A 21,225-nucleotide genomic window follows, 5' to 3' on the forward strand; every position below is an offset into this window, starting at 1 on the left:
CCTGCTTCCTCCGGGGAATCCTGGCGATTCCTCACGCATTGACCTAGTCTCAGCCTCCGGCCGCGATGGCGGCGTCTCCTCTAGTATCTACGTGTCCTCCCCTATGGGGACGCAGGGCCCATCCCCCTCCAGGGCAGCGGCATTTTAATCACACCTGCAAAGACTTTTTTTTTTTTTTTGGTGGTACTGGGGTTCCTAGAAGCCCTTCTACCTCCGGGCTACACTCCCAGGCCTATTTTATACTTTTTAATTTTTTATTTATTTATTTTTACTTATGTATTTATTTATTTTTGGTGGTACTGGGGTTCCTGGAAACCCTTCTACCTCCGGGCTACACCCCCAGACCTATTTTATTTTTGGAAACAGGGTCTCTTAAGCCAGCGCGGCTGGCTTCCAACTTGAGCGATCCTCCTGGCTCGGCCTCCCGAGCGCGGGGATGACAAGCGTGCCCACCACGCCCGGCTCTGCAAAGACTCTTTTGCCCAATACAGTTCCTGCACGGGTTCCAGGTTTAGGGCCTGACCGTGTCTCTTCGGAGGCCCCAGGTCCACTTGCAGCTCCAGGGTCACGGCCCTCTCTGGGCGTCCCTGCGGCGGGTGGCGGGGTCGCTGACTGCTCTCTCTGTCCGCCCACAGTGTGCCCCCGGGGGCTGCCTGATGGAGCTGTGTATCCAGCTCAGTATCATCATGCTGGGGAAGCAGCTCATTCAGAACAACCTGTTTGAGATCGGCATCCCGTGAGTGGCCTCTCGCCCAGCGGGGCGGCGGGCTGGGGTCCGGGAACTCGCTGGGCTGGGGGAGACCCGCACTGTGGGGGCTGCAGAAACAGGGAGGTGGCCAGGACAGAAGGTGGGGCAGGAGGAGAGGGAGGGGCCAGGGCGAGTCCGCCTCCCCAAGCTGCCTGGGGACTGGAGCCCCCCAGGCTCCCTATCCGTGTGCGGCCCCCTCCCGGCGTTGGGAGATGGAGGGCCAGGGGCTTGGCTTCCTCGCCTGAGCCCTGCGCAAATCTGCGCCGGCTTCCGTCCTCTCCAGCGACCCGCCTGGCCTGCCCTCAGTTCTCCCTGCCCCTGGGTTCCCCAAAGCCAACAATCCAGGAAGGCTCTGGGGGGAGGAGATGGAAGCCATCCAGACCAGAGCGCACAGTCACCGCTGTTGCAAGCGGGCAGATTCCGGGTTTAAACAAAATTAGAGAAACAGCTCAGATGTCCGGGCACGGTGGCGCACACCCGCAGCCCCAGGACTCGGGAGACTGAGGCAGGAAGGCCGCAGGTTCGAAGCCAGCCTCGGCGCTTCCCAAGACCCTCGGCAACTTAGCGAGAGAGACCCAGGATAAAAAACGAGAGAGTGACCCAGGATAAAAACGACGCAGGGTTGGGAGTGGAGCTCAGGGGACAGAACCACCTTGGACTGAATCTCCAGGACCACAAAAAGGAAGAGAGGGTGGGAGGGAGGGGAAGAGGCGACTCAGAGGCCCGCCCCGGACCACCTCCCCCCTGCTCGCTCCAGAAAGATGAAGAAATTCATCCGCTACCTGAAGCTGCGACGGCAGAGCCCCTCGGACCGCGAGGAGTACGTGAAGAGGAAACAGCGCTACGAGGTGGACTACAACCTGGAGCCTTTCGCCGGCCTCACCCCGGAGTACATGGAAATGAGTAGGTGGGGGGCGGAGGGGCGCACACAGCGGCTACGCTCCTGGCACCTCCCGCACCCTGTGGTCAGGCCCTGTCTTCCCAGGCCCCCGCTGGCAGCGGGTCCCAGGCAGGGTCCCTCAGGCGCTGCAGGGCCTGGCAGGGGGGCAGCCCCTCCACACCCCGGGGGCCTGGGGAGGTCCTGCTTTGGTTGCAAGACTGCTCTGCCCCTCTCCCTCCCTGGCGGGGAGCTCGTCAGGGGTCCCAGTTCACTCTCTGGGCTGGCCGTAGCCCCCAGCACAGAGCAGCGCTCGACAGAGACCCGGGCACTGAGACTCGTCACCCCGTCATGGGGCTGGACGGGAGAGCTGAGAGGTGGCAGGTCCTGGACCATCTCAGCCTGCCTCAGGGCCTTTGCACCTGCAGTACCCTGCTAGAGTGCTCTCCCCTGGGTACCTGCAGTACTTGCTCTCTCCTCCCTCCAGGGCTGCACCCCACAGCCCCGTGCACGGCCCACGTGGCCAGCTGTCCCCAGCCCCGTCACCTCCTGCCCCGGCTACCGAGGCCAACAGGCCCCCAAGCCAGCCCGAACGCCAGGGCTCCGGGCCCTGCCCCTCCCACCATGTTAACAATGCCCACACTCAGGCAGGCTGGGCACAGGGTGACATTCTGTCACTTCCTTGTTTATCATCTGGCACTGCGTGCCCTCGGGGCAGGTCCTGCCGGGCAATTCCTGAACCCGGCTCCTACTCCTTCCCTTCCGCGGCCTCTTCCTGACCTCGTGGGAGCCCGGCCTGCCTTGTGTGCGGCCTTCAAGGCCAAAAAGGCCAGTCAGCTCCTAAGCAGAAGGACATGTGGTCCTGGCGTGGAGACCTCTCCCCAGGCCCCGCGGAGGGGAAGCTTGGGGGTCCTGACATGGATCCAGACCCCAGGGGACCCAGATAGGGTTGCAGTGAGTCCCTTCCCCGCCTGGGCCGGGAGAGCAGGGCGCAGGCCAGACCTGGGCTCAAGGGCCCTCTCCCTCCGGGCGGTGACTTCCAAAACTGAGTGGCCGTTACCCCGAGGCAGGCATCGGGGTCCTAGCAGTGCTAGGGCTTTGCCCCTCAGTGCCGGGCCTGCCCCGAGGACCCCCTCCACCATGTGGCCGCAGACAGGCTCCAGAGCTCAGGGTGCCGGCCGCCGATGGGTGCGGGGCGGGCGCCGTCGGGGCCTGGCGCGGTGCCTGCCGACCGCCGTGTGGCCCTCCCCGCAGTCATCCAGTTCGGCTTCGTCACCTTGTTCGTCGCGTCCTTCCCGCTGGCCCCGCTCTTCGCCCTGCTCAACAACGTCATCGAGATCCGCCTGGACGCCAAGAAGTTCATCACGGAGCTGCGGAGGCCGGTGGCCGTCAGAGCCAAGGACATCGGTGAGCGAGCAGGGGCCGGCCGGCCAGCGGGGCGGGCAGGTCACACCCTGCCGGCGATTCCGGGTGATTCTGGGCTCAGGGCTCACTTACCCCCCGCCACCTCTTGCCTCCCAAGGGGTATCAGCCAGGGACGCTCCCAAGGTGTGTCAAGCGTCCGCTTTCCACAGGGATGCTTCCCTCTGTCCCTCTGTGGCCGTTCTCAGCACCCAACCCCAGGTGCACGTCGCCCTGGGGTCGCTCCCTGGGGAGCAGCGCGGGCCCCTGGGCGAAGGCGTCCTGTGCCAGGAGACACCGCGCGTCACGCAGGTTTACAGAGAAGGAGCCTTTCTGTAGGAGTAGGGGAATGGCCGCCTCGGGGCGTGGCGCGCCTGTGCCAGCCCTGCCAGGAGGAATCTCCCCTGAGCTTTCTCACCCCCGGCCGCTCCAGGGTGCCTTGACCCGTGGGGAGGACGCTTAGGGGCAGCATAAAGGACAACCGTGACAGGCGTCAGCGGTGAGACCGACGTCCTGTGAGGGAGCGAGCTTGCTGTCGCCAGAGGAGTGTCAGTGGAGACAGGGTGTCCTGGGGGAATAAGGGGCGTGGGAGACCCCGCAGACCGCCCCGGCTCCCGTGCTCACCTCTGCCAGAGCCGCCCCTGCACCTGCGAGGTGACGCCTGCTTATCCTAAAGGGAGACCTACTTTTCAGGCGAAAACAAATCGCCACAATACTCCATCTCATCTGGAACACAATTTTAATTAGAACAGCACCTCAGCGTTGATTTTTAAACTACCCCGAAATATTGACTTCTCCGCACGCTTGTCATCCCAGCATTCGGGAGACTGAGGCAGGGGGATCGCGGTTCGGGGACAGCCTCAGCTACTTAGCGAGGCCCTCTGCAACTCAGTGAGACCCGGTTTCAAAATAAAGAATACAAAATAGGGCAGGGGGTGTAGCTCGGAGGTCGAATGCCCCTGGGTTCCATCCCCTGACCCGCAAAAAAAAAAAAAAAAAAAAAAAAAAGTTAAATGTGTATATCAGTGCCTGCGTGTTGGGGGCGGGGCTTTCGTAGCCCAAACACACTCTTCTAAGGCTGCGCCCGACCCCATCGGGACGCCCTCCACCGCGCTATCTGCCCGCACAAGGTTGCTCGTGCCTCCGCTGAGATGGGAAGGTCCTTGGTCCACACTCTGGCCGCGGGTGGCACGGCCTCTTCCACTGACGGTGGCCACATCGGCCAGGTCACCCAGCCTCTGGCTTCTCTTGTGTCGCCTGGTGAGGTCACAGGTCCTCTTGTTCTCTGGGCCATCTGTGATAAGAGCTGGGCTTTGAGCGGGACCCGGAAACGTGGGTGCGGGAGGGGGATTTTCGTCCACACACTTCAAAGGTTTGACAGCCCCCAAACAAACTGACCCTCCTACGTGGTCCAAGCCCCCATCAGCATCCTGATTCCGTCTCGCCTGTGGCCGTGGGGTGAGCCCTTGCCCCTTACGTCACCCCGCTAAACAAAGGAGGGCTGGGGCGGCGAGGCTGGGCTCGCGCAGCGCAGGGCCTTTTTTTTTTTTTTTCTTTTCCCAGTACTGGGGATGGAACCTAGGGGCATTCTACCTCCAAGCTACACTCGCAGCCCAGTTTTTTATTCTGAATTTGAAACAGGGTCTCACTGAGTTGCAGAGGGCCTCAGTAAGTAGCTGAGGCTGTCCTCAAACCGCGATCCTCCTGTCTCAGCCTCCCGAATGCTGGCTTTTTTTTTTTTTTTTCAGTATTGGGGATGGAACCCAGGGCCATTGTACCTCTATACCCTCAACCCTATTTTTAACTCTTTATTTTTAAACAGGATCTCACCGATCTGCACCGATTTCTACAGGGCCTCATTATGTAGCTGAGGCTGTCTGCAAACCGCGACCCTCCTGTCTCAGCCTCCCAAATACTGGGATTACAAGCGTGAGCCACCACGCCTGGCTTGATCCGTTTTTTGTTTATGCTTAAAAATATTTTAGCCGGGTGTGGTGGCACACGCTTGTAATCCCCGCACTTGGGAGGCAGAGACAGGAGGGTCGCACAGGTTCGAAGCCATCCTAGCTGGCTTAAGAGACCCTGTTTCCAAATAAAAATATAAAAATAGGTCTGGGAGTGTAGCCTGGAGATAGAACGGCTTCCAGGAACCCCAGTACCACCAATATATATATATATATATATATATATTTTAAACCTAGCTGGGTGCCTTGGCATATACCTACCATCCCAGTACTTGGGAGGCTGAGCCAGAAGGATCACAGGTTCAAATCCATCCTCCTCAACTTACTGAGAGATTCCTCAGAAATTTAGGGAAACCCTGTTTCAAAAAATAAAATAAAATAAAACAAAATAGGGCTGAGGTATAGCTTGGCGGTAGAATGGCTCTGGGCTCAACCTCCACTGCCAAAAAATAAAAAGCCACTTTTACCCAATGAACCAGAGGGAAACCAGGCCGTAGACTGGATTTGGGCCCAAGCCGGTGTGCTGTCAGGAGCACAGTGGGGGCTGGCTCCGTACACCCTGCTTTGAAGACCGACCCCAGGGAGCTGTGTGCAGCAGGAGCTCTTCCTGAACTCGCAGCCTCAGGAGGGAGCGAGGCGGATGCCCGGTCCCACCTCCCAGATGGGGAGACTGAGGCCTGGTAATTACGAAGCTGCACCTGAGAACTTGCACCCATTGCCTCCTCTGCAAACTGGGGTTTGCTTGGGAAGCCCCTCCTGCGTGCCCAGGCCCCAAAAGGGGAGCACCGGGAGCTCCCTGGACAGTCCTTGGGTGCTCCGCAGCTCTCTGCTGGCTAAGGGAGGCGCTCAGCCTGGCCGGCGGCACTCTGGGCTCATAAATGCCCGGAAGGCGCCGGCTGATCTCTGCAGCAGGCCTGTTGGCTTTGGCACCCTTTCCCTCCGGAGGCACCGGCTGTCCTTGGAAGGTGGCATCTGAGATCTCTGAAACCCACCCTGGTTAGCGAAAGTGGCAGGTGGCCCGGTGCCCCTCGGTGGGCGTGCCCACCACCCGCAGGCTCGGTGGCTCCGCTCCCCAAGCCTCGCGGGTCAGCTTCCTGGTTCCTGCCTGGCTAGGGGAGGGCGTAATCCGCACCTTTCACGCGCTGTTTGTGGGCTCCTCGGCTGTAACCTTTCTCTCAACGGGCTTTTGTCTTGCTCCTGTGATCCGTGCAGGGCCTCTGGGCCAGCGTTCCTGGGAACAAGGACCCAGTGGGCCCTGTGACCCACGCCCCACGGGCCCTGGCCCGTGCGGGGAGGCGGCCCACACTCAAGAGGTTAAGCTGCCTGTAAGCCAGGCACGGGAGGTGCCCCGGGGCCGCAGGACCCGCCAGGGGCAGCCCCTCTGCACCTGCCTCTGAGCCGCGCTTCCTGCCCTCTCCTGAGACTGCTGCAGAAGCCTCTCCAGCCCCGGCTCTCCGGCACCACACCCCGGCGCCAGGCAGCCGCTTTTCCCAGATGGTCCTTGTCATGTTCTTGGAAGTAGGCTTGGCATCCCCTAGGGGGGGTTCAAGGCAGAACAAAAGATTCAAGAAGAGGGCAGTTATAGACAGGGCAGGAGCCGGGCGTGGGGGCGCACGCTCGTCATCCCAGCATTCAGGAGGCTGAGACCAGGGGATCGCGGTTCGTGGCCAGCCTCAGCTACTTAGGCCCTCTGCAACTCAGTGAGACCCAGTTTCAAAATAAAGAGTAAAAAATAGGGCAGGGGGTATAGCTCAGAGGTCAAATGCCTCTGGGTTCCATCCTCAAACCCGTGAAAGAAAGAAAGAAAGAAAGAAAGAAAGAAAGAAAGAAAGAAAGAAGAAAGAAAGAGGAAGGAAGGAAGGAAGGAAGGAAGGAAGGAAGGAAGGAAGGAAGGAAGGGCGGGCTTGGGGTATAGCTCGGAGGTAGAAGGCCCCTGCGTTCAATCCCTAGTAACCCACACACGCGCACACACACATACACACACACACACACACACACACACACACGCACACCCCAGAGAGTTTTTCAGAAGAATCTCTTCCTTCCACTGAGGTGGTCAGAGCGGTAAGCCTCGCCGGCAGTGGGTTCCAGTTGCAGGGTCCGCCCACCCCGAGGGGCTGCAGCCAGCATCCTGACCGCTGGTCTTGAACCCAAGTCTCGCAGCCACACCCAGCCCTGTTTATTTTTATATTTATTGTTATTGCGGGGTTTTTTGGTGTGTGTGTATGTGGTGCTGGGGACTGAACCCAAGGGCATTCTACCTCTGAGCTGGGGTCTCGCTGAGTTGCAAAGGGCCTAAGTAGCTGAGGCCTCGGCTTTGGCAGAGCCTCCGTTTCTACTCCTGGGGTGCTGGGGACAGGGCACCAAGCTCCTGCTATCCTTTGCACGCCATCAGGGTGCACCCCAGAAGCGGGGGCTGGAGCCCCGCTGTGCTCTCTGTGGAGAAGCCAGCTGTCACGTAGTCCTCTGAGGACGAGCATGGCGCTGGCCCTCCTCCGGCACTTTGTGAGAGGCACCGGGCCTCTCCCGCTCCCAGCTCCGGGCATGGGCACCGAGCTGCAGCCGCAGCCCGGCCCGGGGTGGGCCTGGCCCGACAGCCTGCGGCTGGGGCGGAGGTCAGAGGGCACTGGACAACTGGCCGGGCGTCACCCCGGTGGGGCCCTGATGGAGGGGGGCCTCCTTCCCGGGCCTCGCCCCTTCTGATCTCCAGTGAGGACAAACAAGAGTGGATCGCGGTCCTTCGGTCCACGTGTGATTTGGGTGAAGTGGGGTGTCCACGTGGGAAGCTGCAGCACTGTGGCATCATCGGTCCCGGGCTGTGGTCCTGGCAGAGACCCTCAGCCCAACACCAGTGACAGCTCTTCTGGTGCTGGGGCCACAGGAGCCAGCATGGGGGCTGGCTGATCTTGGTCTCTACGAGAAGCTGCATCTGAGCCACCGAGAGATGGGCCTGGGGCTCCGGGTCCCTCTGGCTGCGGCGGGCTGGTGCGGTCGCAGCCCAGGGGGCTCAGCGCTGTTCCTCCTCCCCTAGGGATCTGGTACAACATCCTCAGAGGCGTGGGGAAGCTGGCGGTCATCATCAACGTAAGTGACCAGGCCCCTCGCATCGGGGCGGGGCGGGGTGGGGCAGGCTGGGGGCTAGCGTTTGGGAGCAGCGCTGGGAGGGGGTGGTGTGAGCCCTGGGGAGGAGCGCCACGGTCTCCTGCTCCAGACCTTCTCCGGGCCCTCGAGTCCTGGGAATCAGCGGGGGACAAGAGCGAGGGAAGGCCAGCGTGGCGGTGTACGCTTGGAATCCGGTAGTACTTGGGAGGCTGAGACGAGAGGATCACAGGTTTGAAGCCAGGTTCAGCTACTTAGCAAGATCCGCCACAACTTAGTGAGACCCTGTCTCGAAATTTAAAAAAAAAAAAAAAAAAAAAATTGAGCCGGGCATGGTGGCGCATGCTTGTGATCCCAGCATTCATTCTGGAGGCTGAGACGGAAGGATTGAGTTCGCGGCCAGCCTCGGCTACTTAGCGAGGCCCTTTGCAACTCAGTGAGACCCTGTTTCAAAAAACAAAAAGACTAAAAAAAAAAAAAAAAAATAGGACTGGAGGTGTGGCACAGAGGTACAATGCCTCTGGGTTCCATCCCCAGTACCGCAAAAAAAAAAAAAAAAAAAAAAAAAAAAAATTTAAAAAATAGGGCCAGGCCTGGTATAATCCCAGGCACACTTGTAATCCCAGCATTCAGGAGACTGAGACAGGTCATTCTCTGCTACTTAGTGAGGCCCGTTGCAACTCAGTGAGACCCTGTTTCAAAAATAAAGCATAAGGCCTGGCGTGGTGGCGCACGCTTGTAATCCCCGCGCTTAGGAGGCAGAGACAGGAGGATCGCGCAGGTTCGAAGCCAGCCGCGTGCGCTGGCTTAGGAGACCCTGTTTCCAAATTTAAAAAATGTAAAAATAGGTCTGGGAGTGTAGCCCGGAGGTAGAAGGGCTTCCAGGAACCCCAGTACCACCAAATAATAATAATAATAATAATAAAGCATAAGAAATAGGGCTGGGGGTGTAACTCGGAGGTAGAATGACCCTGGGTTCCATCCCCAGTTTCGCAAATAAATAAAATAAGGTTAAGGGTGTAACTCAGAGGTAAAACGGCCCTGTGTTCAATTTCCAATACCACAAAAAGAAAGAGAGACAGAGTCAGACAGACAGACAGACAGACAGGAGGGAGACAGGGAGGAAAGACGGAACGTCCTCCCTCGGTGCGCTCTGGCTGCTCCTCGGGTAGTTCCCACCTTTGGTAGCGCGTGTCTGGGAGCTGCAGCTGCGTCGTGGGGAAGGGGCCGGCTCAGCCCGCTCTGCCGAGGTGCAGCCCCCGCTTCCGCCCTCGCAGCCCCCCAGGACAGGCGCCCAGTGTCACCGCAGCCTCCTCCCTGGCCTCCTGTCGGGGCCGGCCTGATTCTATGGGGGCTGGGCCTCCACCCCCAGGGCCTGCTCTGTCCAGCTGTCCCTACACAAATGCCAAGTGGCCGGAGGGCCCCGCGGCCCCCCTCCCCTCCGCCCTGGCCAAGCCCAGTTGGGCAGGCAGCTCCCCGGATAGACAGTCACGGGGCCTGGGACTCGCTCCCTGCACATGGGGACACGCTCAGAGGCCTCGCGCCACCTTCCCCTCCTTGTTAAAGCCGGACCTGCACAGGACCCAAGCCAGGGGCGCTTCTTTTTTTTTTGTGTGTGTGTGTGTGCGTGTGTGATACTGGGGATGGAACCCAGGGGTATTGTATCTCCGAGCTACACTCCCAGCCCCATTTTTTAGTCTTTTTTATTTTTATTTTTTAAATTTATTTTTACTTATTTATTTTTGTGGTTCTGGGGATGGAACCCAGGGGCAGGCCATCTCCAAGCCACACCCCCAGCCCTATTTTTTATTCCTTTTTTTTTGTTTGATTTTTGTTTTTGTTTTTTTGGTGGTACTGGGGTTCCTGGAAAGCCCTTTTACCTCCGGGCTACACTCCCAGACCTATTTTTATACTTTTTTATTTGGAAACAGGGTCTCTTAAGCCAGCGTGGCTGGCTTCGAACCTGCGCTATCCTCCTGTCTCCGCCTCCCAAGCGCGGGGATTACAAGCGTGCGCCACCATGCCTGGCTTTATTCTTTATTTTGAAACAGGGTCTCACTGAGTTGCAGAGGGCCTCACTAAGTAGCGGAGGCTCTCAGTGAACCGCGATCCTCCTGTCTCAGCTGCCCAAACGCTAGGATTCCAGGCGTGCGCCACCAGGCCCGGCTTTGGGGCAGTTTTGGTGGGGGCTGGGGCACCGTTAGCCAGGGGTCCTGTGGGCAGCTCGGAGCACGCTGGGCATCTCGCAAAGAGAACAACAACGTTAGCCTGGCAGCCCAGGGGGCGCGCTCACCTGCTGTTCCCCCGCCAGGCGTTCGTCATCTCCTTCACCTCCGACTTCATCCCGCGCCTGGTGTACCTCTACATGTACAGCCAGAACGGGACCATGCACGGCTTCATCAACCACACCCTCTCCTCCTTCAACGTCAGCGACTTCCAGAACGGCACGGCCCCCAACGACCCGCTGGACCTGGGCTACGAGGTGCAGATCTGCAGGTACCGACCCGGCTTCTCTCTTGGAAAGGCCTCGCTGCTGGGTTTCTGGGAGAGCCTGGGCTCCAGCTCCCAGTACCAACTACTTAACTTTCAAAAGTAAAGCCTAGGGCTGGGTGTGGTGGCACACGCATTCGGGAGGCTGAGACAGGAGGATTACACAGGTTCGAAGCCAGCCTCAGCTACTTAGTGAGGCCCTTTGCAACTCAGTGAGACCTTGTTTCAAAATAAAGAATAAAAAAAAAAAAAAATAGGGATGGGGATGTAGCTCGGAGGTAGAATGCCCCTGGATTCCATCCCCAGTACTGCAAAAAATAAATAAATAAAAAGTAAAAATAAAGAATAAGAAATAGGACTGGGGGTGTAGCTCGGAGGTTGAATGCCCCTGGGTTCCATCCCCAGGACCGCAAAAAAAAAAAAAAAAAAAAGCAGAGGGTGGTGTACTCGTTCCTATCACTGAGTGGTCCAGGATGGCTTCAGGCATGGCTGGATCTGGAAGCAACAGTGTGTCATCAGGCTCTGCTCTGGCATGGCCTCTTAATTTGGTTTACTCTGTGTCAGCATCATTTTCTGGCAGGCAGGAAGCCCCCACCCCAGCCCAGGTCCCCTGCCTTACGGCCTCTCCCTGCACTCCCTCGGGAAGACCGTCTCTATCCCAATCAGATTCCCTGGACTGAGTTCTCCCAACCTGTCCCGGGTCATGGCCATCCTGAAGCTGTCACCATAGCTCACGGGCTGCCCGGGCCATGGGCAGGGGCTCAGGGACCCTAAAGACCCCTGTGTGCTATGACTTGAGGGTGGCGGTGCCTGCAGAAAAAAAAGCAGCAGGTGTCTAAGCGCGCAGACCAGCGGGCGCTGCCGGTCTGTCCATCCCCAGGCTCTGCTGGCCAGATGCTCAGGGCTCACGGGGGCTGCGGGATGGGCCGAGGCAGAGCCCGGGCACGGCCCCACACTTCACACCTCCAGGGACAATCAGGGCAGAGGGCCACACAGAGAGCCCAGGCGAAGGGCCAGGCGGGGGCCAGGCCAGAGGAGAGCAACCAAGCCCATCGCCCTGGGACATAAAGTGTGAAGGGAAACGGGGCCAGTTGGAAGCTTGCATTGGGCCCAGAAGGGCAGGCTCGCCCTGCCTTGGTCCCGGCAGAGAAGGGGCAGACAGCAGGGAGGGCTCCTCCACAGCCCTGGACATCCGGGGCCTCTCAAACCCAGCCATGCATCCAGGAAGGACAGCTCCTGCCTGGGAGCCCAGTGGCAGAGAATAAAGACCTCCAGCCAGGCCCGCCTCCTGGGGCAGTGTGGACAGGACGCACGGTTTAACCACCTGCCGCCGGGTTCAAGGTGTAGCCACTCCTCGGCGGGCAGCGGCGTCTGATCCCTGGGAGAGTTCCGTCCCTGACCTGCCACATGGTGGGGGGCGGCCGTGTGTCGCTAGCCAGGGGGAAGGCCCACGTGCAGGGCGCGGGATCTGCTCAATGTATCGAGTTTGCCTACCTCTGGAAGGTCCTGCTGGACATCTGTGGCCTCTGGGTACCGGATTCCTGGGAAAGGCCCCGGTGACTGGCTCCAGCTCGCCCCCTGGTGGCCAGGGAGGGGGCGGCGCTGGGTTTCCTCCTGGTCCGGCCCGGCCTCCAAGGCAAAACACAGCATCTTTGTGTGGTTTAAACTTTTAACTTCCCACACTGGGACCACATTCAAGCCTGGCATATTTAAATAAAACTAAAATCTAGAAGAATGACTAAGAAAAAAGAAGGTAGAGTAATACACAGACGTGTATGTGTGTACGTCTGTCTTTTCTTTTTCTTTTCTTATTTTTTGCGGGTCTGGGGATGGAGCCCAGGGGCTTTCTACCCCCCGAGCTATACCCTCAGCCCCGTTTTTTATTATTTATTTTGAATCAAGGTCTCACTGCGTTGCAAAGGGCCTCGCTAAGTAGCTGAGGCTGGCCGCAAACCACAATCCTCTGGTCTCAGCTTCCCAAATGCTGGGATTACAAGTGTGCCCACCACGCCCGCCTCTGTCTGACTTTTTAAAGACGTGCTAGAGATTTATGTGGGTTTCATGAGGCACAAGGTGAGCCTCGGGGGTAAGGACAGGAGCTTCAGGTCCCAGCACTGAGTCAGGCAGCTCCTCCCACCCCGCCACACGCACCCAGGAGCCCCAGCCACGCAGGGCCCAGGCCAGGGTCTAGGGACATGGCCCCGGGGGCTCAGGGTCTCCCAGCTCTGGCTCCCACTCGACAGGGCCGTGGGTTCTGGCCCGGCTCCCTCCATCCCCGAGCCATGATCCGGTGCCCCAGGTGCTGCGTGCTCCCACCCACACGGCCGCACCCCGCTGCAGGAGTGCCTGGCAGGAGGAAGGAGCCGGGCTCGGCAGGGGTGTGGCAGGGACTGTCAGGACTCAGAGGACTGTTTATTCCTGCACTAAGTACAGCCCTTGTCTCACACAATCTTCTACCCATCCCAAGAGGACATCAGATTCTCCCTGGGGGAGCTGACAGGCTGATCCTGAGCTAGGCAAGGGGTGGGTATCACCTGGACAGAGGTCAGCACGGGTGATGGATGGTGGTGTCCAGACACATTTTAAGTTGGGCTTTGGGGGATGAATAGGAGTCTTCCGGGAAACCCAAACACGTTTCCCAGCATCCCGGGATGGCTGGCCTGGGGCACAGAAGGAGGGAGGGTGGAGCAGGTGCGTGCGGCCTGTAACGCTGGGAGAACAGGGGCTGCTTGTTCCCATGGGAGAGCACGTTATGCAACTCCTGCAGGGCTCAGCTGCGGGTTCTGGTGAGTTCCCCGCCCGATCCTATCTCTGGGGTTGGCAGCTTCGTGCTAAACAAGCCCTCGGAGACTCCTGGCCAACGCCTTCCAGAAATAAAGCTCGTGGGTGGAAGAGCCAGCCCTGCGTGCCGTGTTCCCCACCGCATCTCCGCCCCGAAATGCAGTCACATAGTAGCTGCTTTACAAGCCGGGCGTGGTGGCGCACGATTGTAATCCCAGCATTTGGGAGGCTGAGACAAGAGGATCACAGGTCCGCGGCCAGCCTCAGCTACTTAGTGAAGCCCTCTGCGACTCAGTGAGACCCTGTTTCAAAATAAAGAATAAAAAATTGGGCTCAGCATGTAGCTCAGAGGTAAAACACCCCTGGCTTCCATCCCCAGACCCACAAACAAAACAAAAATGCAAAAGTCATTGGTTCCCCCAAACCCAACTCCAACCCATCATAAAAGAACAGAAAGAAGCCGGGCGTGGTGGCGCACTCTCGTCATCCCAGCATTCGGGAGGCTGAGACCGGAGGATCGCGGTTCACAGACAGCCTCAGCTACTTAGTGAGGCCCTCCGCAACTCAGTGAGACCCGGATTCAAAATAAAGAATAAAAAATAGGGCAGGGGGTGTAGCCCGGAGGTCAAATGCTTTTTTTAAGTTTGGAACCCCCAGACCAGAGGGTCTCAGAGCTGGCTTCCGAGAGCTAGTGGCAGGTTCTGCGGGGCCACGAAGCCCCTTGGGCCTGACTGCCCTTCAACATGGTGTATGTCGCGGTGTGAGAGGGCGGTGTGGGTTCTCGTTCTTAGCTAGTTTAGAAGCAATTTTATTATTACAGAGGTAGAAAGAAGGGACAGATCAATAAAGACTGCGTCGGAGGGACGCAGTGGAGTGCCTTGAAATAAGACACTGCGGTTTGTGAAGACAAAACGGTTTTTCTAAGGCTTCACCGTCTCCTCCCCCACTTTCTACCGCCCCCAACCTGAAGCAGGTGTGGGCCGGCCCATTTTCTCGGGTGCAAGCCAAGATGTGTTGCTTGGTAATCAGTACAGGGTTCTCACCAACTTTAGCTTTTAGCATTCCGTGCTTAGCTGGGCTCACGGCTAACTTTTAGCCGACCGAGGTCAATACTGGCTGCAGCTCTTGGCCGACAGCTCAGAGGCAGAGAAAAGGATTTGATTGTTTTGCCTAAATATGAAAGCTTATTCTTATTAGCAACTAATACAGCTCTTATTAACCATCGATACAGGCTCAATCCCCATCAGTGTAGCGAGTGGGCTGCCCCTGGACCCCGCACCCCCATGCCAGGGCCCAAACCCACTTCAGACCCCATCTCCACAGGTACAAAGATTACCGCGAGCCGCCGTGGTCGGAGCACAAGTACGACGTTTCCAAGGACTTCTGGGCCGTCCTGGCAGCCCGGCTGGCCTTCGTCATTGTCTTCCAGGTGTGCGGGGCCCTTTGCTTCCAGAGGTTTGAGGACAGATGCCAGGCAGCGCTGTCTGCCTCCGGTCGACCTCAGGGCCAGGGGCAGGGGCCTGGGAGGTCTGGGGCGTGGTCCTGGCCAGCGTAGTCCTTGGGCAGTGATACCAGGACACCCTTACTGGGACCAGAGGGCAGCGGGGGGCACAGTGCTGCAGGAGGCCCTAGTGGTGGGTCATTTAGGGAAAATGGTCTATTTTTTTTTTTTTTCAGTACTGGGGATGGAACCCAGGGGCATTCTATCTCCAAGCTACACCTCCAGCTCTATTTTCTTTCTTTCTTCCTTCCTTCCTTCCTTTCTTTCTTTCTTTCTTTCTTTCTTTCTTTCTTTCTTTCTTTCTGTGATACTGGGGTTCCTGGATGCCCTTCTACCTCCAGGCTACACTCCCAGACCTATTTTGATATTTTTATTTGGAAACAGGGTCTCTTAAGCCAGCATGGCTGACTTCAAACCTGCGCGATCCACCTGTGTCAGCCTCCCAAGCGCGGGGATTACAAGTGTGCGCCACCACGCCCGGCTTATTCTTTATTTTGAAATAGGGTCTCACTAAATTGCAAAGGACCTCACTAAGTAGCTGAGGCTGGCCACGAACTGCGATCCTCCTGTTTCAGCCTCCCAAATGCTGGGATTACAAGTGTGTGCACACCATGCCCAGCTTGCAAATAAATGATCTTTACTGAAAGAGACAGGGAGGAAGGGGAGACCCTAATCTGCCCCCCATTATCTCTGTGTATCAGACAGGGCCGTCCCCACAGGGGGCAGGGGACTTCAGAGCCCAGCCAGCAGAGAAGGGACCTGGCCCACCTGGCCAGCATCCAGGTAGGGGAACAGGGTCAGCACTCTGAGGTCACAGGGCTTCTGGCAGAGCTGGACCCGCCAGGCAGCAGCTGGTGCATCGCTGGCTGAGGTGCAGGAGAGGGAGCCCCCATTGCCCATGACTCTGCTGTGAGGAAGTCTGTGCCAGCAGTGGGCTCAGGACCTGGAACCCCCAGCTCTGCCCAAGTCTGCCTCCTCTGTTTATATGGCACCAACGGGTCCTTCTAGCCCTGAGCTCAGCGACTGACTGTCCAGCAGCCTGTCACAACCGTCCATGGGTGTCGAAGACATGGGGGCCGGGCTCCCCAGTCCCAGAGCTACCAAAGGCTCCATCCAGGGACCGTCCCCGCCTGATCCCCAAGGACCGCAGAGCATGGCTCACACACACCCAGCCCACCCAGAGGAGAGAAAGGGCCTTTGGGCGGCTGGCTGAACCAGCCAGGGAGAGAAACCAAATTCCCTAGCTCTGAATTCAAAAGCCACCCCAGCCAGGCGCGGTGGCACACGCTTGTAATCCCAGCATTCGGGAGGCTGAGACCAGAGGATCGTGGTTCGCGGACAGCCTCAGCTACTTAGTGAGGCCCTCTGCAACTCAGTGAGACCGGGTTTCAAAATAAAGACTAAAAAATAGGGCAGGGGGTGTAGCTCGGAGTTAGAATGCCCCTGGGTTCCATTCCCAGACCCGTAAAAAATTAAAATTAAAATTAAAAAATAAAAAGGGCCAGGGATGTAGCTTGGAAGTAGAATGCCCCTGGGGAGAGGCTGAGACAGGAGGATCTCAGTTCTCAGCTAGCCTCAGCTACTTACTGAGGTCCTTTGCAACTTAGTAAGATCCTGTTTCAAAATAAAGAATAAAAAATAGGGCTGGGAGCCAGGCGTGGTGGCGCACGCTTGTAATCCCAGCATTTGGGAGGCTGAGACAGGAGGATTACACAGGTTCAAAGCCAACCTCAGCTACTTAGTGAGGCCCTCTGCAACTCAGTAAGACCTTGTTTCAAACATAAAGAACAAAGCTGGGCGTGATGGCACACACTTGTAATCCCACCGTTTGGGAGGCTGAGACCAGAGGATCGCGGTTCACGGACAGCCTCGGCAACTTAGTGAGGCCCTCAACAACTTAGTGAGACCCTCTTTCAAAATAAAGAATAAAAAACACAGCAGGGGGTGTAGCTCTGAGGTCAAATGCCCCTGGGTTCCATCCCTAGAACCGCAAAAAGAGGGACGAGCCTGCGTGGGGCTGGGGAGTGAGGGGTGGGCTCTGCGGGCGGGGCAGGCAGAGATGGAGACGGGTGAACGGGGTACACAGATCGGGGGCACAGCTGAGACAGGAGCACGGGTGGGCGGGAGCGGTCAGGAGTCCTCCCGGGCCTCCTCCCGCCCCGCGCTGACTCCGCTCCTTGCAGAACCTGGTCATGTTCATGAGCGACTTCGTGGACTGGGTCATCCCGGACATACCCAAGGACATCAGCCAGCAGATCCACAAGGAGAAGGTGCTCATGGTGGAGCTGTTCATGCGGGAGGAGCAGGGCAAGCAGCAGCTGCTCAACACCTGGATGGAGAAGGAGCGCCCGCGGGAGGAGGCCTGTAACAACCACCAGCCCAGAGCCTGCTCCGACGGCGGCGGCAGCCCGGCCCCCGGCCCCCGCGGCCTCCACAGCGGCGCGCTGTAGCTGTGGCCACCGGCCGGCGGGCTCCCGACCCACGGGCACCTCTGTGGACGGCGCTTTGGCCCCTCAGGGCCTGGCGGCGCCTGTGTTTTCTGCAAATGAAGAGGACCACTTTCTGATAGGACATTTTTCTTTGTTCTTTCTGGGTTTTTTTTTTTTCCCCTGTTTTTGCACAAAACCATTATGCAGGGAAAAAATTTTTTATCTGTAGTATTCAAGGTGAATCGCGGTGATGGCTGGTGATAGGTCGATGCCCGTGGCAGGGGTGGGCGCTTTGCAGCGGGTTGGTGGGAAGCGCCGGTCTCCTTTGCAGGGGTGAGGGCGGAAGCCCTGGAAGCATCCTCTTTAACCGCTGTCTTAAGACGGACCAAGGCGGCACGGCGGGGCATCCGCGGGCACTGGGGCCGCGTTCCCGGGAGAAGAGACTGAGAAGGAAGGGGTCATGTTGACAGCGTGCTCCGAATGGATCAAGCTTTCCTTCCCTAAGTACAGAAGCTGAGACTGGTCAGAAAGAGGCGTCCAGCCCCCCGCATCAGAGCGGGTTTATTCTTGGAACCGTCGGGTGCCGTGTCCCTGGCTAAGTCACAGCGAGGCAGCACCCGCGGGTCCCTGGCAGGCCCTCCGCAGCCACAACTGGGCCCCACCGCCCCATCCTACTCGTGGGATGGGGCCCGGGTGACCGGCAGGGGGCGCGTGCCTGGCGGGCATCACTGAAGAAGGTGTATGAGTTTTTGTGAAGTTCGAAGGCTCCCGGGGTTCATTTGAAGCTTTAGAATATTTATTGATTTTTTTTTAAGAAAAATCAATGATGCGGTGGATTCAAGGGTGTTTTTTTTTTCTGTAGCTCAAGGTGGAAGTTTATTTTTATTAGTTAACCAAATATTTTTGAGATTTCAAATACTGTTACTACCAAAGATTTTTATTATTAATAAAGGCTTCTATTTTGGTAACATTTCTCTATATTTTTACTCACGGGAATGTGGCTGTTGGACAATTCTCATTTTAAGAGCTGGTGGAAGCGAGTCTCAGAAGTGATCGGCACGATCTAAAATCACAGCGGTCATCCTAACCAGTGAGCTGAAACTTCTCGAGCACCAGAGAAAAACAGAAGGAAACGTTTCCACCGGAGCTGGGGAGATAGACGACACACTGGCGTGGAGCCGGCCTGGGAGTGATGTCGACGTTCCCATCCCGGGCCGGCTGCGGTTGGCGTCCACAGATGATGTCGGTTTTCATTTTTTGCTAAAATCATGCAATCTGATGCTTCTATTTTTCTCTTGTACAGTAAGTAGTTTCAAATGGGATTTTTGTATATAAATATTGTATTAAAATGAGGTGATTACTAAAACTCCTTTTATGGAAACCATTTTTTAAAAAAAAAACAAATGTATGCAAATCCACAGAGGGCTGTGGCTCAACGTTCATAGAAATAAATTTGAAAACACAACGCTCCTCCTGGCGGAATGCTGTCTTCGTGGCCTTTGTCCTTTACCCAAACTCCCCGAGAGAACCCTTTTTGGCTGAGGCCACAGATCGGGGAATGACACCTCCACCGCTTGACGCCGTGGGCTGCCGGTCGCGGGAACTGTTCCTGGGGCTTTAACACCTGTGGGTGTGTGCCAGTGTGTATGTTTGCATGTGTCCACATGTACAGATCTGTGTACATGTGTGTGTCAGCACGCACAGGCGTGTGCGTTGTTATTTGCATGTGTTTTGCATGCAGAAAATGAGTTTGTGAGGTTTGCATGTGTTTGTATCTGCTTGTGCGCACCTGTGTGTGTGCGTGTGTGTATTTGTGAGCCTGTGTCTGTATCCTTGTGTGTGTGTATGTGTGTTTGCATAATTTGTGTGCTTTATGAGAGTGAGCACATGTGTTTGTCTTTGCTTGTGTGTGCTCGTGTGTGTGTGTGTGTGTGTGTGTGTGTGTGTGTGTACGTGTACCAAGTCCCTCTGTGTATGTCAGGACAAGGGATATGGTCACACCTCAACAGCCTCTTCCATGTCCTCCAAGTCCAGCCTCCCTCCCCCATCCCACAATCTAACAAGCTAATATTTAAGGCTCATGGAGCTAAAATTTCCCCCAAACCTTTGGAGCCGCCCTCCATTGCCAGGGTCCTCCCGAGGACAAGCGGGAATGTATGTATTACAGGGGCGTTCTACCTCCAAATTACACCCCAGCCCTATTTTTTATTCTTTATTTTGAAACAGGCTCTCAGTGAGTTGCAGAGGGCCTCACTTAGTAGCTGAGCCTGGCCGCGAACCATCCTCCTGTCTCAGCCTCCCGAATGCTGGGATGACAAGTGTGTGCTGCCACACCCGGCTTGGGAGTGTTTTTTAAAATCACCACCTATAATCACTGCCACTTTGTAAAAAGGAAGGGTGTTTTTAACACCAAAACGCCCAGAAGCAGTCCCCGCTGGGCCCATCCTGCCTGCAGTGGCTCTAAGCTTGGTGGGGACCTGCACACGCCTCCCGCCGGGCGGCCTTGGGCGCCCCCTGGTGCTGGCTCCTCGCTGCTCGAAAACCTCGATCCCCCAGCGCTCACCGCGCCCCAGCCAGCCCGCAGTGTGCACCCCTCCTTCCAAGTGGGGAGGCGGGCGCAGAGGCCCTGGGGCAGCCAAGTGAGGGCTGGGTCTTGGGGCCAGGGGGTGGCAGGAGGAGGGTCTAGGCTGGCTCGGTGGGGGCTCCTGGGCCACAAGCCGGGCTGCACGGGGCACCCCAAGACCTGTAGACCCTGGGTCCAGGACGGGAACCGAGAGGAGGGGTTAGGAGCTCTGGGTGCAGAAGGACGCCCCAGCCCTGGGCTCTGCACACACCCTGCCCTCTGTCCTTTGCCTTCTTCCTCCCACTCTTCCTCCTTCTCTTTCTCTCCTCATCCCTCCCCCGTGCCTATATCCAAGTATAGCATTTTATTAAGAAGAAGTGGCAGGGCGTGGCGGCCCACTCTGCTAATCCCAGTACTTGGGAGGCTGAGGCAGGAGGATCGCAGGTTTGGGGCCAGCGTCAGCGATTTAGCAAGGTCCTTAGCAAAACCCTGTTTCAAAATAATAATAATAATAATAATAATAATAATAATAATAATAATAAAGAAGCCAAGGTAGAACACATTTAGACTCAATCTCCAGTACCATTTAAATAAAAAAAATATAAAAAGTAAAATAGGGCTGTGAGTGTAACTGAGAGGTAGAATGCCCCTCGGTTCAATCCCCAGTACAAAAATAATTTTTTTTTCTTTTTGGTGGTACTGGGGGTGGAACCCAGAGGCTTTCTACCTCTGGGCTATACTCCCAGACCTTTTTTATATTTTATTTGGAAACAGGGTCTCACTAAGTTGCCGAGAGCCTCACTCAGTAGCTGAGGCTGGCTTCGAACCTGCGCGATCCTCCTGTCTTAGCCTCCCAAGTGTGGGGATTACAAGCTTGTGCCACCACGCCCAGCAAATTTATTCTTTTGTGTTACTGGAGATTGAACCCAGAGACATTCTACCTCCAAGCCATGCCCCAAACTTGTTATTCTTTATTAGAAACAGGGTTGAAATTGCCGAGGGCCTCACTAAGTCATTGAGGCTGGCCACGAACCTATGATCATTCTGTCTCAGCCTCCCAAGTACTGGGATTACAAGCATGTGCCACCATGCCCAGCTTAAAATTTAATTTAAAAGATAAATAAAGAGAGCTTGGGGTGTAACTCGGCGGTACAAAGCCCCTGGGTTCAACCCCCAATATAAAAAAAGTTATAAAGTGCACGCAACATAAAAGCCAGCCCTGCCGGGCGCGGGCGCGCTTGGAATCCCAGCACTGGGAGGCGGGGACGGGAGGATCGCGGTTCACGGCCAGCCTCAGCAACGCACCACCGAGACCTGTTTCAAAATACAGAATAAAAAAATAGGGATGGGGGTGTAGCTTGGAGGTTAAATG

At 56.9% G+C, this 21,225-nt stretch overlaps 1 protein-coding gene across 1 annotated transcript in view; it reads left to right on the plus strand.

Moving 5' to 3' along the window:
• The window catches only part of ANO1 (anoctamin 1), a gene marked incomplete at both ends in the record, with an annotated part of 141,891 nt that extends 124,580 nt beyond the window's left edge, over positions 1-17,311 (plus strand). The window contains 7 exons of the mRNA XM_080693707.1: positions 636-736; positions 1,506-1,651; positions 2,880-3,032; positions 8,022-8,074; positions 10,401-10,585; positions 14,684-14,789; positions 17,045-17,311. Of these exons, the coding sequence (XP_080549833.1) occupies positions 636-736; positions 1,506-1,651; positions 2,880-3,032; positions 8,022-8,074; positions 10,401-10,585; positions 14,684-14,789; positions 17,045-17,311 (1,011 nt within the window). The remainder of the gene's footprint in view (positions 1-635; positions 737-1,505; positions 1,652-2,879; positions 3,033-8,021; positions 8,075-10,400; positions 10,586-14,683; positions 14,790-17,044) is intronic.
• Between the last annotated feature and the right edge of the window lie 3,914 nt (positions 17,312-21,225).

This window comes from Muscardinus avellanarius (genome assembly GCF_963383645.1).
Source record: "Muscardinus avellanarius genome assembly, chromosome: 1".
In the NCBI taxonomy this organism is placed as follows: Eukaryota; Metazoa; Chordata; class Mammalia; order Rodentia; family Gliridae; genus Muscardinus; species Muscardinus avellanarius.